The 18,058-nt window shown below is 38.9% G+C and overlaps 1 protein-coding gene across 3 annotated transcripts in view; it reads right to left on the bottom strand.

Annotated features, from left to right (window-relative positions):
• The window catches only part of GALK2 (galactokinase 2), a gene marked incomplete at its 3' end in the record, with an annotated part of 140,185 nt that extends 122,391 nt beyond the window's left edge, over positions 1–17,794 (bottom strand). The window contains exon 1 of one of the 3 annotated variants that reach the window (XM_079700108.1): positions 17,736–17,794. In XM_079700108.1, coding sequence (XP_079556234.1) covers positions 17,736–17,755 — 20 coding nt within the window. In that variant the 5' untranslated portion in view covers positions 17,756–17,794. Of the gene's footprint in view, positions 1–4,874; positions 4,949–7,081; positions 7,569–17,735 lie in introns of those variants that run through there. The other 2 variants (XM_079700106.1, XM_079700107.1) reach the window with 2 other exon arrangements.
• Between the last annotated feature and the right edge of the window lie 264 nt (positions 17,795–18,058).

Genomic DNA, 18,058 nt, shown 5'->3' on the forward strand with positions numbered 1-18,058 from the left:
AAAAGAACGGAAATCTGCCATTTGCAACAATGTGGATAAACCTAGAGAATATTACGCTTAGTGAAATAAGTCAGAGAAAGACAAATACTTTCACTTACATGTGGAATCTAAAAAGTAAAACAAACGAATATATATAACAAAACAGGAACAGACTCACAGATATAGAGAACAAATGATTGGTTACCAGTGGGGAAAGGGGAGGGCAAGATAGAGCTATAGGATTAAGAGGTACAGACTACTAAGTATAAAATAGATAAGCAACAAGGATATATTGCACAGCACAGGGAAATATAGCCATTATTTTGTAGTAACTTTAAATGGAATATAATCTATAAAAATATTGAATCACTATGTTGTACACCTGAAACTCATATAATATTGTAAATCAACTATACTTCAACTTAAAAAACTCAAAAACTGAGTGAAAAATGACCAAAAACCAGATAGAAAAATGTGCAAGAGATATGAACAGAAAATCCATACTAAGAGTAGTTCATAAATGGACCTTAAACACATGAAATTAGAGAAATGCAAATTAAAACTACACCAAGATACTATAAGAATTGTGAAAATTAAAAAGTAACAACACATTCTGTTGGTGAGGTTCTGTGGAAACAGGCACTTTTCTATATTGGGTTGGGAATGCAAATCGGTACAACATATTTGGAGGGGAATTGGGCAATATCTAAGAAAAATATATTGGCACTAATTTTTTTTTATAAATTTATTTTATTTATTTATTTTTGGCTGTGTTGGGTCTTCATTGCTGTGCACGGGCTTTCTCTAGTTGTGGTGAGCGGGGGTTACTCTTCATTGCTGTGTGTGGGCTTCTCTCATTGCAGAGCACGGGCTCTAGGCTCACAGGCTTCAGTAGCTGTGGTGTGCAGTCTCAGTAGTTGTGGCTCGCAGGCTCGGTAGCTGTGGTGCACGGGCTTAGTTGCTCTGCAGCATGTGGGATCTTCCCGGACTAGGGCTCAAACCCATGTCCCCTGCATTGGCAGGTGGATTCTGAACCACTGCACCCCTTGGGAAGCCCCCATTGGCACTAATTTTTACCCAACAATCCTATGTCTAAGAATCTACCCTGAAGGTATTCTCCAGCAATATGAAAATACATATTCATGAGATTATTCATTGCAGAATTGTTTGCAATTGCAAAACACTAGAAACAACCTAAACACTCTTACATAGGAGAATGCTTGAATAAGGTATGGACTACTTACAAAATGAAGTCATATGAAACTATTAAAAAAGAATATAGTTTCTAGAAATTTTTCTCAAGTGATTTCCAGAAATATTTTGTTATAAGAAATATGCAGTGGCGCAGTGGTTGAGAGTCCGCCTGCTGATGTAGGGGACATGGGTTCGTGCCCCGGTCCAGGAAGATCCCACATGCTGCGGAGCGGCTGGGCCCATGAGCCATGGCCGCTGAGCCTGCACGTCCGGAGCCTGTGCTCCGCAACGGGAGAGGCCACAGCAGTGAGAGGCCCGCGTACCGCAAAAAAAAAAAAAAAAAAAAAAAAAAGAAATATGCAAAGTGAAATGTTGAGATGGCCTAGAAGCATTAACATCCCAGTAGCAATGAGCATCCCTAGTGCTCAGATCTTGGTTTCAAAAGAAATCAGAACTCTTTGCAGAAATAATGCCAGAGCTGGAGCAGAGAGGGTTTAATACAATCCTGGAACATACTGCTGTGCCAGAAAGTAAAGAAGTGCTCAAACAATGACAGTAACATGTCAGAAGGACACAGGAGCCCACAAAGTAAGCTCCCACTGCCCACTGAGGGATTAAAATTCCTCCTCCCCCATCGATTTTGACAGGACAGAGAAACAGAAAAAAGAAACATAAAACATCGTGGAAATAATCCCCTTAACAAGGCCCAGAAAATATTATGAGTTAGTTCTGTAAGACCTTAAAAACAATGATCTTTTTTTTTTGCATAAATGGTTCTAACAATAGAAACTGTGGAAAGCCTTCCCATCTCATTTTGGGAATAGTATAAGCCAGATGCTAACACATAACAAGAATAGCTCCCAAGGGCTTCCCTGGTGGCACAGTGGTTAAGAATCCACCTGCCAGTGCAGGGGACACAGGTTCAAGCCCTGGTCTGGAAGATCCCACATGCCGCAGAGCAACTAAGCACGTGTGCCACAACTACTGAGCCTGTGCTCTAGAGCCCACGAACCACAACTACTGAGCCCACATGCCGCAACTACTGAAACCCACACGCTGGAGCCCGTGCTCTGCAACGAGAAGCCACTACAATAAGAAGCCCACGCACTGCAACGAAGAGTAGCCTGCATTCACTGCAACTAGAGAAAGCCCACGTGCAGCAGTGAAGACCCAACACAGCCAAAAATAAGTAAATAAATAAAAATAAATAAATTTTTAAAAATAGCCCCCAAAAGCAAACTATAGGCTACTCTCACTTGTGAAAATAGATACAAAAACTCTAAATAAAATATTGGTAAATTTAATCCAACATACATTATTTTATAATATATGTGACCAAAGCTTATTCCAGGAACATAAAGAGAGTACCAGGAAATATGTTGATTAAATGCACTATTCTAACAGAATAAAAGGGAAAACTCTGTAACTCCATGATTCTCTCAAAATATGCATATATATGTGTATATATATATATTAAATAGCCATTCCTGATTTTTTAATAAAATTTTAAATTAAAAAAAAAGCTCTTAACATGCTAGAAGAAAATGTCCTTAATTTAATAAAGGATACTTGCCAGAAATAACAAACACCATATTTGATGACAGAAATATTAGAAGTTTTCCCATTAATATCAGAATCAAGACAAGGGTGCTATCATTCAACACTGTAACATACTACATAAAATATAAACTGTCTATATAACAAAAAAATCATAAAGTCAAAGGAAAATTGCTAAACTGGGAATAATATATATAATATACATAAAACAACAAATGAGTTTATCCAAAAATATATACACTCATACAAAAAATACATACATAAAGAGTTCCTAAAAACTAACAAGAAATAAACAATCTAATAATATTTTTTTTTCAGGGCCATTTGGCAGCAACTATTAAAATTTTATTTTTATTTTTTAAAACTATCAAAATTTTAAATGTGCATTATCCTTGACATAGATTCCATTTTCATGAACAAGCTTAAAGAAACATAAAAAATGTTCAAGGATAAATGTATAAAGATTTTTACTGCAGTATTGTTTGTGAGTGAAAAATTGGCAACTTAAACGTACACTCTAATAACTGAGTGGTTAAATAATGATATTCATACTATTAAATACTCTCAGACCTTAAAAAGTGAAATATATCTATATGGAGTGATATACCAGAATCTCTAAGAAATATTATTAAGTGAAAAAAAGTAAATTACAGAAAATCAAATATGATTCCACTTATATGAATATAATACAACTTTTATAAAAAAATGTTAACAATGGGACTTCCCTAGTGGCTCAGTGATTAAGACTCTGTGCTCCCAATGCAGGCAGCACAGGTTCCATCCCTGGTCGGGGAACTAAGAACCCACACACAAAAAAATGTTAACAATGATATTATAAAGATACAATGACACCAAAAGAATACAATGATACTGGGCTTCCCTCATGGCGCAGTGGTTGAGAGTCCGCCTGCCGATGCAAGGGACATGGGTTTGTGCCCCGGTCCGGGAAGATCCCACATGCCACGGAGCGGCTGGGCCCATGAACCATGGCTGCTAAGCCTGCGCGTTCGGAGCCTGCGCTCCGCAATGGGAGAGGCCACAACAGCGAGAGGCCCACATACCGCAAAAGAAAAAAATAAAAAGAAAGAATACAATGATATTACAAGGATACAAAACAAAACAAACTTCTAAGAAGGGAAGTGAGAACTGGCAGCACAGGATAAGAATCAGATTATGAGAAAAAGAACTGTGCAATTCTCAGGCTTTACTGAATACACTTTTAAATAATCCAAATCTTTCATATTAAGAATGTGTTTATACAACACCATTAGTCATAGAGCCAAAAGGTGGAAATGACCCAAATGCCCATCAATTGATGAATGGATAAACAAAATGTAGTATATCAATACAGTGGAATATTATTCAACCATAAAAAGGAATGAATACTGATAACATGTTACAACATGGATGAACCTTGAAAACATATTAAGTGAAAGAAGACAGTCACAAAAAAAATACATTATATGATTCCATTTATTTGAAATGTCCAGAATAAGCAAATCTACAGAGACCAAAAGTACATTAGCAGTTGTTTAGGGCTTTCGGGGGATTGGGGAGGTGATAGTTTAAGGGATGCTGGGTTCTTTGATGCGGGGGGGGGGAGGGGTGGTGATGAAAATGTTCTAACTTTGATTATGGTGATGGTTGCACAATCCTGTGAATACACCAAAAAACATTTAATTGTAAAATCTAAACAAGTAAACTGTATGGTATGTGAATTACATATTAATAAAGCTGTTACCAAAAAAATAATAATAATCCAACAGTTTAAAACTTAATCCCAAAGAGAAGGAACAGAATGCAAAGAAATTTAGAACAGTGGTTCTAAATGCAAAGAAATGCTAAGAATGCTAAGAATGCAAAGAAAGAACAGTGGAATCTGAAGTAGTCTTACAGTACAGGGTGCAAGACTGGGATGCAGAAAAAAAATTAGAGTTTCTATTTCTATTTGATTTTTTTAAATGAATGAAAAAGAAATTAAGTTTACTAAATAAAATATATAACGTGGTTGACTAGTCCCTTTACTCAGAGGGTCATGTGTTCTGTGAAGCTGAAGAGGCATTGCCAACTAAAAATCGGCACTTGCCATCTACCTCTACAAGGATTAAATCACAAGCTGCTGTGACTGCTGACCTTCAACACATCCTGAAAGGAGTTCAGGGTGGAAATCAGGAATGAGGCACTCCGTGCTCTGGTAAAAACCAGCAGAACAGGCCTTCAGATAGTTAGATATCATCAGGAGAAGATTTTAAGAGCCCAATTCTTGCATCTCCTCATATCTAGAAAAGCACTAAAATCCTTCATGGTGACATCTGCTCCTTGTGACTATCAGCAACCTTCTGCAAAAATGTGTGCTTGACTGCATATGTCTCCCTTCACCAAAATCACATATATACAGATATTCCCCCCTACCTCTTCAGAGAAGTTTCTCAGAGCTATCTGAAATGCTGCTTCCCAGGCTATAGTCCTCATTTTGCCCCAAATAAAACTTTTTTTTAATATTATGTTTTTTTAAATTATTTATTTAGTTATTATTTGTTTGTTTGGCTGCATTGGGTCTTCGTTGCTGCACATGGGCTTTCTCTAGTTGCGGCGAGTGGGGGTTACTCTTTGTTGTGGTGCACGGGCTTCTCATTGCAGTGGCTTCTCGTTGTGCAGCACAAGCTCTAGGTGTGCAGGCTTCAGTAGTTGCAGCATGTGGGCTCAGTAGTTGCAGCACGTGGGCCCTAGAGCACATGGGCTTCAGTAGTTGCAGCGCATCGGCTCAATAGTTGTGGCTCGCAGACTCTAGAGCTCAGGCTCAGTAGTCATGGCACACGGGCTTAGTTGCTCTGCAGCATGTGGGATCTTCCTGGACCAGGGATTGAACCTGTGTCCCCTGCACTGGCAGGCAGATTCTTAACCATTGAGCCACCAGGGAAGTCCCCCAAATAAAACTTAACAACTCTCACGTTGTGTATTTTTTTCAGTCGACAGCATCCTGCAGAAAGAGCAGGAGTTCCAAAAAAGACAGTCTGATCTTGGGGCCCTCATGCATTTTTTTCCCCTTTCAGCATATTGCAGCATCTGACAAGTAAGGTGGGTTTATAGATATAATATCTAGATTTAACTGAACTCACCCCTGATAAAATGAATAAGTGGCTGAAACATTGCTTGAAGTTAATAACTGTATTAAGTGAAAAAAAAAAGGAAATGGCAAAGTGCACACTTACCTGACTATTATATGAGCTCTTCTGTAGCTAGCACAGAACACTAAACATTAACAATAAATATCTGTTGCAGGAATAAATATTGTAAAGGTAAGAAACAACTTTAAGGAAATTAAGTAAACAATTCTTCACTTTTAGTATATGTTGCCATAATCCCCCTTCTCACAGGGTAACTACAGAAATATTGAGCATTAAGACTACAATGGCATAAAATGGAAACAGAAGAATATATGACATTCATGAGTAGTCTAAGGCCGTGTTGGTCTCCATAATAAAAAATTACATTTCTTTCTGGTAACTAAAGACCCACTGTTTGCTGGCTCAAGGGTGAAAAAGTATTCGCAAGTTTCAGTAAGCTGTAATATTGTCGACTGTCATGTGACAGTCATAAACCAGGAAGTAGGAAGAACTTTAGGACAATTTTAGAGTAAAAAGTTAACAGGGAAAAAAACTTAGAAACAGCAAAGGGGGAGCAAAGCCAACCTTAGAAAAGCTATAGGGCTAATACGCAGCAGGTGGAGGCTTCATTCTATGAGATTTCTGTCCTATGTCAGAAAGAAGTACTTCCACGAAGTATTTGCAAGATGCCCTCAAATGAAAATATCCTCCACTTGCTATCACTTAAGCTGTTAGTTATTCCGTAGCTAGCTACTGGCAGCAGATTAATTCCCTACGTGACAAGGCATAGATTACATGATTTGTTTAAAAGGATGCAGAGACCAAAGGGGTTTTTTGTTTGGGGGGGTCGTTTTTTGTTTGTTTTTGTTTTGGTGTATTTGATTGTTTTCAATGAATATTTTAGAAAGGGGACTTTAAAAAGCACTATCGGCTAGCAGGCAAAACAAAGAAGAGATTCAAAGTTAATTTGGGTTTTGCTGCTAAAGCCCAGCAGAGTGTCCCACCCTTCTGCAAGAAAAAGGTAAAAGAAGGATCTGCATGGATGAAGCAAGACACACAAGGTTGAACAGTGCTTGCGGCGCGGTCTTCTTGCAAGTCCAGCCAAGTGGCCTTATAATATCCCAAAGATTCTTTCTGCTCCCGGGGACAAAAAGCTGCGCCTCAGTGAAGGGCCAAAAGGCCTGACACCATCTACATCTATCCAACCCAAGGGATCCCAAAGCGCGGCATCTCCTCTCCCCCACCTGGGATGTTCTGCCACCTGGACTCGACGCACGGCAGGGCCCTCCGTAGCCATAGTTCGCTCATCTTTCTTTATCTCTGCAGTTTCAACCGGCGAAGCAAGGCTTCCGAGGTAATCACGAGACATCTGGAGCAGGAGCCCTTGCTTCCGGGCGACGCCGGCACTTACTCCGCGGAAATCCTGCCTCTTCGCTGAGGGGGCTGCTTCCAGTCGGCCCCGCCCGTGGCTCCTCCTCCCTGGGCTCTGAGGCTCGGAGCCTCCCCAGCCTCTGTCAGGTACTGCCACCGTGCTGCTCTGAGCCCCCGGGGACCCGGGGCGCGCAGGAGCCCCTGATCCGAGCAAAGCCGAGGTTTTCTTTCTGCGCTCTGGGCCCTGGGCACGTATGAGCACAGAATTACAACCTGGCACCTCAGTTTGCCTTTTTTTCTTTCTTGTTTTTTTAAATTAAGTTAGGGGTCTTTTTTTTTTCTTTAATGACCAGCAGCAACTCCCCCCAATCACAGTAAAATATTTAGTTATTGCTTCTTAAATGGATTATTTCAAAAATCAGGCAATATAAAATTGATGCGGCGCTTGATTTAAACATATTTGCATTTATTTCCATAATAGAGGAATTGGTGGGCCTTCCTAGAACATACGTAATAGTGAAAAGAAGAAAATACATGTCTATCAAACTGCAAGATACTCTTAGCATCCAGTTCAACACCTTGATTTTTCAGCTGCCTAGAGAAATCCCAGATATCCTATCTCAAGAAGCACACCACCTCCACCCACCTCATCACTCTACCATATTACTGTTGTCTTTCCTTCATTGTTCTCACAAGTTCTGCATATTTATTTTATGTATTTATTGTCTGTCTCACCACTTCCACCATCACTACCACTAGAAGGTAAGCAATTTGAGAGTAGGAACTGTGTATCCCCAGCACCTAGAACAGTACTTGGCACACTGGTTTTTAATCAATAGGTAAGATGAGCTGAATGAATGACTGAAAGGTAAAATGACTCGCCTAAGGTCACACTGTTAATTGGTAGCAAAACTTGAATTAAATTTCAGGTCTATTAACTCTCTAGTGTACTTTGTACCTCAGAATGCTGAGACTAAACCCAAGTGAAGCCAGCTACCAATACACCTATCCCAAGGTTTCCTAGTTGAGGAAATTTAGGCCAACATGCCCAAAACACTAAGGGTACAGGCATACCCCAGAGACATTCAACAAGTTGCCACTGCAGAACTTCTATATGTGTATGCTGGGGAAGGGGAAAGGGGAAATGATGGCTAAAGTGTGAATTGACAGTAGCAAAGGTAAGCTAAAAGGGTTGCAGCCCCTTGGCACATCCCTGAGTTATCACTGTAAATGAAACAACATGGAAGCAACGTTACTCTGGTCTCAGGGCTACTTTCTCACTATTATTTCAGTCCCTCCTTATCACTTTCAAATGAAGCGATTATATCTCCTCTTTTTGAACCCCAATAAATCCCAGTAGGATGCTTATTGTGGTTTACTCTTGAGTAAGAGGAGACATCATTGTCACTTCTGTAAATAGGTTTGAATGTGGAGAGAACTTAAGTGAGAAAATATGTAAAACTTTTAGGAACATCAGTAAATATGGAAAAGGAAAGATCATTTTTTATTCAGATATATTTCTAACATACCTTTTATGGTCATTGAAAAATAATTAAATTTTGAAGCTCTGGAAGTGCTGTTTTGTTTTTTTTTTAAATCATCCCAAACAAGCTCATTTCACACGGTTTGCTTGTTCCCGAGGCTTGCAGGATCTTAGTTCCCTGACCAGGAATTGAACCCAGGCCCATCAGTGAAAGCACCGAGTCCTAACCACGGGACCGCCAGGGAATTCCTTTCCGGCGCTTTCACTGCCGGGGGCCTAGGTTTGGGGTTCAATCTCTGGTTGGGGAACTAAGATCCTGCAAGCTGTGCAGCACAGCGAAAATTAATTAATTAATTAATTAATTAACAAACTAATTAATTAATTAATTTAAAAAGAAAGAAAGAAAACAGTGACTATGAACACTCTGGTTCATAAAAGAATATTTTCTATTAAATGTGTATTTGATGGCCTAATATTAACTTTGCTAAATGAAACCTGATAGCAAATCATTAATTTGGATCTTGTATCCATTTCTATTACAGTCTCAGCAAAACTGATACAGACTAGAAAGCACCTTATAGAGCAACTAGTAAAACTCCCTTTTTTTTTTTTTTTTTTGTGATACGTGGGCCTCTCACTGTTGTGGCCTCTCCCGTTGCGGAGCACAGGCTCCGGACGCGCAGGCTCAGCGGCCATGGCTCACGGGCCCAGCTGCTCCGCGGCATGTGGGATCCTCCCCGACCGGGGCACGAACCCGTGTCCCCTGCATCGGCAGGCGGACTCTCAACCACTGCACCACCAGGGAAGCCCAAAACTCCCTTTTTTGAAATGATGGACTCAAAGTGAAAGAGTAAGGGCTGGAATCAAAACCCAGGTCCTAGACTCCTAGCCCAGCCTACTCTGAATGTGTGACCTCTGATGAGACCCCAGTGAAGTATGCTTAAAAAAAATTATTGAAACCATTAGTAATTTTTGTCCACAAATTAAAATGTATACATTGTAATTTTAATAAAACACTGCTCTTAAAATAACCTATTCTCAAACTGCTAGAGAACCCAAAATAGAAACCAAAAGCTAAAATTAACATTACCTTCTTATACTATCTTCCTTATGCCAGGCTTCCTTATATGTAAGTAAGCACTTTACATATATTATTACCTCTTTAAATCTTCCCAACAACCTTATGAAGTGAAAAAGTATTGTTCTTTTGCCAATTTTAAAATACTACTTTGGTTCTTATTAGATATATCTGATAGTGAAAATGTTTAATGTCTAAATTTTACAAAATTTTTATTTTCACAAATCTTGAACCTCTCAGTTCTTTATTTTCTGCATATGGACACACAATAAGGTTTAGAGTCTAAATTATAAACTAACATAGTATTTCATGATGGATTCCCTTTTTTAATATTTATTTATTTATTTGGCTGATAGATTCTTAAACAGAAACCTAATTAACAAACTTGATATTGTTTCTCCTCAACTGACATTAGTTTCTGTTCAGATAAAATATTGTAGCAAACAAAATAAAACAAACACCAAAATGAAACAAAACAAAAACTTGATCCAAAGTAAAAGTAGGAGACTTCCCTGGCAGTCAGTGGTTAAGACTCCATGCTCCCAAGGCAGGGGGCTCGGTTTCAATCCCTGATCCCTGGTTGGGGAACTAAGATCCCACATGCCGCAAGACGCGGCCTAAAAAAAAAAAGTAAAAGTGTGAGTGTTAGAGGTCCACAGACCTAGCTAACTCCTACATATGTTTATGTCTCAGCTTAAAAATCACTTCCTCCAGGAATTTTTTCCTATTCCCTGTCCCTTCCTCTACCTTCAAAACAGTCTCGGGCTTCCCTGGTGGCGCAGTGGTTAATAACCTGCCTGCCAATGCAGGGGACACGGGTTCGAGCCCTGGTCCAGGAAGATCCCACATGCCACGGAGCAACTAAGCCCATGCGCCACAACTACTGAGCTTGCACTCTAGAGCCCTTGAGCCACAGCTACTGAGCCTGTGTACCACAACTACTGAAGCCTGTGCACCTAGAGCCCGTGCTCCGCAACAAGAGAAGCCTCCACAATGAGAAGCCTGCGCACCTCAATGAAGAGTAGCCCCTGCTTCCTGCAACTAGAGAAAGCCCACACGCAGCAATGAAGACCCAATGTGGCCAAAAATAAATAATAAAATAAAATAAATAAATTTATTTTTTTAAAAAAACTAAGTCTCTAAGATCACAGATCATTTATCTGAAAAAAATGTTATTTCTGTGTTTAGTCTGTACAACTTCTGGAAAATACTTTCTATCTTGATTTATATATAATCAAAAAATATTGTTCACAATTGGGAGAATCTACTTCAGTAACCTATTTTGGGTATTTTCTCATTATGGTAAATAATATAATTATTTAATGTCTTATTTATAATATGCCGTATGTTCCTTATTCACCTGTGTATACAATAGATACATCTCTCTAGCATATAATCTTTTAAATAAAGGCAAAAGATACATTCATGATTCAGAGAAATGTATATTTATGTAGTTAAATATAGCATGCTGATCTTTTATAAAGCAATATAAAAGGAACAGAAAGTGTGCAAAAATGGTTTAACAGAATATAGGATGCGTTGCAGAGTGAAAAACAACAACAATGCCTCTAGGCGCCTTTATTGCCCAGTCATAGCAATTATCATACCAGGACAGTTATTACTTGTGTGTTTCCTTATCTATCTGGTCAAGAGCCTTGCTACTCAAAGTGTGATCCTCAGCATCAGCATCACCTGGAGCTTATTAGAAATGCAGAATCTGGGGCCCAGGCCAACTCAATCAGAATCTACAATACAAATATGTAATTTTAAATTTCTATAACCATTTTAAAAAGAGTAAAGCTAAATGAATTTTAATAATATATTCTACCCAATATGTCCAAATATTATTTCAAAATATAATCAATATAAAAAGTTATTGACATTTTACCTTTTCATAGGAATTCTCTGAAATCCAGTGTATATTTTACACTTACAGCACATCTCAATTCCAACTAGAAAGAAGTGGATGCTGTATTAGACAGCAAAGATCTAGACCATAAGATCCTTGAAAGCAGGAACTGTTTTATTCTGGTTTTATAGACTCTGATTCAGTGTCTAACAGGCACTCAAGGAATGTTTAATGAAGGAATACATTAATGAACTTGGATTAAAATGGTTCAACCACTTACTAACTTTGTGACCCTGGGCAGGTCTGAAATTTTTCCTCCATAAAGGGGAGATAAAATACCTACTTCATGGAGCTGTTATGAAGATTTTAAAAACCATCCCAACCTTCCCTCCAGTCATTCTCTATTCCCTAAATCTGGTTTGTTGTCGTTATGGTGATCTGACATTACATTAATTATTTATTCATGTTTGTATCTATTATGTCTCCACCATTAGACTTTACATTCCATGTTTCATCCATTGTTCTATCAGCATTCATTCACTTAACAAATGTTTATCAGGTGCTACTATGTTCTAAGCACTATTCCAGGCACTCAGGATACAACAATAAACATAAACAAAAAGGTCCTGTTATTATGACAAATCAAAATTTAATAAAAGAACTTACTATAAAAATTGATACAAACTCTGCATATAATACACATTCCAACAAGAAAATGAAATCTGATGAGCAAAAATTTAGATTAACTTGATTTTAAAATTAGAAGTTTGCATTTCAAGCTTAAAGTATATATTAGATGGGCCAAATTGCAGATAAATTGCCCCAATTTAAAACTATATGTATGGGGATTTCCTGGTGGTCCAGTGGTTAGGACCTGGTGCTTTCACTGCCATGGTCCACTTTCAATCCCTGGTTGGGGAACTAAAAAACAAACAAAAACACAGAGTGTGATCAAGAAAAACTATATGTAGTTTTTGCTTTTCACTGTCTTGACCCAGAAACTAAATATAGTACCAAGGCTGTTCAAACTTGACAATATTTTCTACATCTTATCTTGTCATAACCATTCAGTGTTGCCCAACTCAATAAGTTATGATTATTACCTTAAGTGATTTGTTTCTTTTTTAAGAATAGGTTTGGAAGGGATCTCAGGTGACTGGCGTAATTCAAGGATTTATTTTTCTAGGAAAAAACTGAGCTAGTCAAAACAACTTATAACATCTAAGCCTGTTGCTTTTTTTTTTTTTTTTTACTTTTTTAAATTTTTTGGCCATGCCATGTGGTATGTGGGATCTTAGTTCCCCAAACAGGGATCGAACCTGTACCCCCTGCAGTGAAAGCTCAGAGTCTTAACCACTGGACCACCAGGGAAGTCCCAAGCATGTTGCATTATAATGAGAAACAGCTTTTTTAAAAAAAATTTTGATTCTCTGATAAATCCATAAAACTAAATCTAAGCCATAATGCAGCAGTAATAGTATTAATAACTCATCGGAATCCAGAACACTGAGGCCTCAAACTAAGTCCCTAGTTGAGGGTAGGAATGAGAGTAGGGATGAAAGATTGGGGTAGAGAAAAGATAGGTACAGATTCTGAGAAGTAGGAAAAAGCTGAAGGAAATAGGGGAAAGCTCTGGTTTAAAAGAAGTCAAAAACGATAAACAGGCAATCTCTGGAATCTGAGATAGTCAAAACAACCTATAACATCTAAGCATGTAGATGACTTATGTCAATTGTCAACTGAAGACTGTGTTGCTTTAGCTCACAGGGGAATCACAGGAGGATTAATGCAAAACATACTGAAAGAACTTACTGATTTCAGTAAAGAAAAGAAACAAAAACAATTTTGGAATTACAATATAATTGTGTCAGCTCCCTACTTTGCCTCCGCACCACACGTCTTGCTGAAAAGGGCGCTCAGGGACTTCCCTGGTGGTTCAGTGGTTAAGATTCCTCACTTCCTGGACTTCCCTGGTGGTGCAGTGGTTAAGGATCCACCTGCCGCATAGCACAGGGAGATCAGCTTCGTGCTTTGTGACCACCTAGAGGGGTGGGATAGGGAGGGTGGGAGGGAGACACAAGAGGGAGGAGATAGGGGGATATATGTATATGTATAGCTGATTCACTTTGTTATAAAGCAGAAACTAACACACCATTATAAAGCAATTATACTCCAATAAAGATGTTAAAAAACAAAAAAGGATCCGCCTGCCAACGCAGGGGACACGGGTTCGAGCCCTGGTCCAGGAAGATCCCACATGCCGCAGAGCAACTAAGCTGGCATGCCACAACTACTGAGCCTGTGCTCTAGAGCCGCGAGCCACAACTACTGAGCCTGCATGCCACAACTACTGAAGCCCGGGCGCCTAGAGCCCGTGCTTCGCAACAAGAGAAGCCACCACAATGGGAAGTCCGCACACCACAACGTAGGGTAGCCCCGACTCGCCACAACTATAGAAAGTCATGTGCAGCAACGAAAACCCAACACAGACAAAAATTATTTAATTAATTAATTTTTTAAAAAAAACACTCCATACTTCCACTGCAGAGGGTACAGGTTCCAACCCTGGTCGGGGAAGTAAGATCCCTCATATGGTGCAGCTCCCCCCCCCAAAAAAGTGTTCATTTCACAAAACTAGGGAGGTATGGTCACCATTTTGAGTGGGAATAAAAATGAATAGGCATTAGAGTTACAAAAATGGCAAATAACATTGCTAAAATTGTGTACGTGCATTTTACAAGAGACATTTTTCCAAGGCCCAAGTCAATGTGAAAAATGGAAACTCCTAGCCTGCCTACTTATCCTTTACTTGCTTTATCCTTTAATTGCTGTAATTCCCACTACGCAATTTTAGAGATAAAAGATGTAATTGTAGTGTAGAGCATTCTGAAGGAATACTATGAGTAGTTGATTTAGTTAAAAATGATACATGTACTGAGTACTTTGTAAACACCATGTAGTTACATATATCATTTTATTTAATCTGAAGAGAGTGAAGCAGATTAAAAGGACAACTAACAAGGCAAGGGCATCAATCTATAAGGTGGATATGTAATGAGATCATGCAAACTGTATTTATCAGAGCTCCTCTCAGGAAAGAGTGGGTATTAAATGTAGGTGGAAATAACATTTTGATAAGCCATTTAGGTTGGTTGGTAAAATCAAGGGATATGCTCCAACAACAGCAGATAGTCAGCAATTTGCCTTTGAAGGAGAGAAAATTCCTTCCCTGAGTGAAGTATGTAATTTATGCTACAGCTGATTGCATGACACAATGTTGTACTGTTTACTCCTCATTTTACTTTTTTAAAAACATTTATTTATTTATTTGGCTGTGCCGGGTCTTAGTTGCGGCATGCAAGATCTTTAGTTGCGGCATGTGAACTCTTGGTTGCAGCATGTGAGAGCTAGTTCCCTGACCAGGGATCCAGCCTGGGTCCCCTGCACTGGGAGCATGGAGTCTTAGCCACTGGACCACCAGAGAAGTCCCCCCATTTGACTTCTAGATCCATTTTTCACCCTTCTCTACCCTCCCGGAAGCTGATCTCTAAGGACTGTACCTGGGCTCCTTTACCCTCTGGCTTCCGGTTGGGGTTGGTCACTGGTAGGATATTAGAGGATGGTAAAACAGAGAAGCTGAGATATTTATCACTCCCCACACACACACGAGTTCACACACCCTACCACAACTTTGCCATAGTTGTGACAGTAGCTATGTTTCCCTATAACCACAGCTGCTGTTGGAGGGTGCATCCTCTAGGGCTCCCACTCTTGCTGGGCTCTGGTAAAACCGTTTCTTCCCTTTGCCCCTTCAAGCCTTCAAGAAATGGGATTTCCAGCCTGTTGCTAGTCCCTGTGTGTTTCACCATCCTTGTGGGTTCCCTCAACCCTACCCCATCTCTGTAAGTAGTTCCTTCAGAAACTCTTTTCAGTTAACGTCCCCACCCCAACTCCAGTATGCTATGAGTTTCCTGTCCAGATCTTGACTAACACAAAAGGAGTCCTCCTTTTCTGCCCTTCTAACATACGATGTTCAGCCTAAGTAAATGTAGTAAAAAAAAAAATTTTTTTAATGTTTTAAGGTAATTTTTCTGAAAGCTGCCAAATCATGAGCTTGTTTGGGGTAACCATATGTCTCAATCCAGCACTGGGGAGTCATGAATGCTAGATCATGCTTAAATATATCATGCTTTCACTGAGCATGCTGCCTTTCAGAGGTAAGTAAAATAATTGTGTCCTCAAGGAGCTTTCAGCTTAATAAAGTATAAATACAAAATAATCATAATACAGGATAACATAAAATTATCAAAAATATACTTTTAAAGGGTCAAATTCTGTTGGGAATTAAATGGTCTATTATCTTTCACAAAACTGCCAAGACTATTCAATAGAGAAAGGATCATTTTTTTGGACAAATAATGCTGGAACAATTTGTTATCCATATGCAGAAAAATATAAACCTCTACATTTACCTCACAGTATATACAAAAATTAAACTTGAACTATATCATAGATCTGAATGTAAGAATTAAAACTACGTAAAACTTCTAGAAGAAAACAAAAGAGAAAAATCTTAGTGCCCTTGGGTATGGCAAATATTACTTAAATACAACAAAAAGTATAAAGAACACTTACAACTCAATGGTAGTAAGACAACCAATTAAAAAATGGGCAAAAGGGTGCCCACTTCAGCAGCACATATACTAAAGCAACCTAAATGTTCATCAACAGAGGAATGGATAAAGAAGATGTGGTACATATTACAATGGAATATCACCCAGCCATAAAAAAAGAACAAAATAATGCCATTTGCAGCAACATGGATGGACCTAGAGACTGTCATACTGAGTGAAGAAAGCAGACACAGAAAGACAAATATCATATGATATCGCTTATATGTGGAATCTAAAAAAAACAGTACAAATGAACTTATTTACAAAACAGAAGTAGAGTCATGGATGTAGAAAACAAACTTATGGTTACCGGGGGATAAGGGGGAGAGATAAATTGGGAGATTGGGACTGATGGATACACACTACTATATATAAAATAGATAACTAATAATAACCTGTTGTATAGCACAGGGAACTCTACTCAATACTCTGTAATGGCCTATATGGGAAAAGAATCTAAAAAAAAAAAAGAGTGGATATATGTATAACTGATTCACTTTCCTGTACACCTGAAACATAACATTGTAAATCAACTATACTCCAATTAAAAATTTTTAAATTATTTAAAAAAACACAAAAACAAAAACAAATGATTACTAAAAAATCCAGGGACTTCCCTGGCGCTCCCAATTCAGGGAGCATGGGTTGATCCCTGGTCGGGGAACTAAGGTTCCACATGCCGCAGGAACAAGCAAACAAAAAAAAGCAGTCACTGCGTAACTGCCAAAATGGAAAAAAAAAAAAAAAATCCAGTCTGCAATTCCTCTTCCTGGACTTTTTCCTAAGAAACAATAAAGTGACAATGATACTCGCTCCAGAATTGTTTAAAATGGTGGTACTGTTGCAATATTCAAAATGTGTAACAATAATAGCATGTTTAAGTAAATTACGGTGCATTGGTACATTCAACCAAGGGCTTATTATGCCGCCATTAAAATAATCATTGTCAACAATATATTGCATACATTGTCCTATGCTGTTACATAACTAGGTGCAGAAAGAATCCGAAATTATATCTGTGCTATAGCTATACAAAATTTGTGAATTCAAGTGGACAAAACTGGAAGTTTATATGGAAAATGCTGTTTGAAAAGCAGTTTTTTCCCCTTCATTTCAATTTCATTTTTTATTTCGAATTCTACTAATGATGTTGTGCAACAATAATGCATTTTTTATAAAAACAGTCGTTAGCTGTTACCTTAATTCGGTCCCACGGGCAGTAAAGGTTAGTTTATAATTCGTTGAACAACTGAATAAGACTTCAGATGCCTCCATTGATTGATACTTTACTAATTTGGGATATCCACAGAGTCGTTCTGCCGACTACAAATATAACAAACATTACGTGTAAATCGTGCTGCTGAAAGGTTTCCAAACATCACATGACCACCCACCAAAATGTGTGGGCTAAATGCACATCGATAATCATGGCAAAAATAACTACCTGTCACATAGGATGGGCATGTCAGACTTTTCTCCGCGAAAGGCTGCTGGTCCCAAGCTGCCTCTTACTTTCACCAGAATGAAATGGTTCCAGAATCCCAGGCAAGGGAGGATACTGTTCCCTTGCCCAGGAGGCTGGAAACTGCTAGTTGTGAGCGCAAGGTTTCCAAGGCCCCTCAGCCGAGATCCGCAACACTCGAGGATTCCCTAGTTGCTAGGTTTAGTTGCTAAGGCACCAACCGTCTCACAGGAAGAGGGGACGGTGCAATCGCTTTTGGCGTCGGAGCGAATCCTCTGGAAACCGAGCTTATTTGTTCCGGGAGG

This window comes from Hyperoodon ampullatus (genome assembly GCF_949752795.1).
Source record: "Hyperoodon ampullatus genome assembly, chromosome: 3".
NCBI lineage: Eukaryota > Metazoa > Chordata > Mammalia > Artiodactyla > Ziphiidae > Hyperoodon > Hyperoodon ampullatus.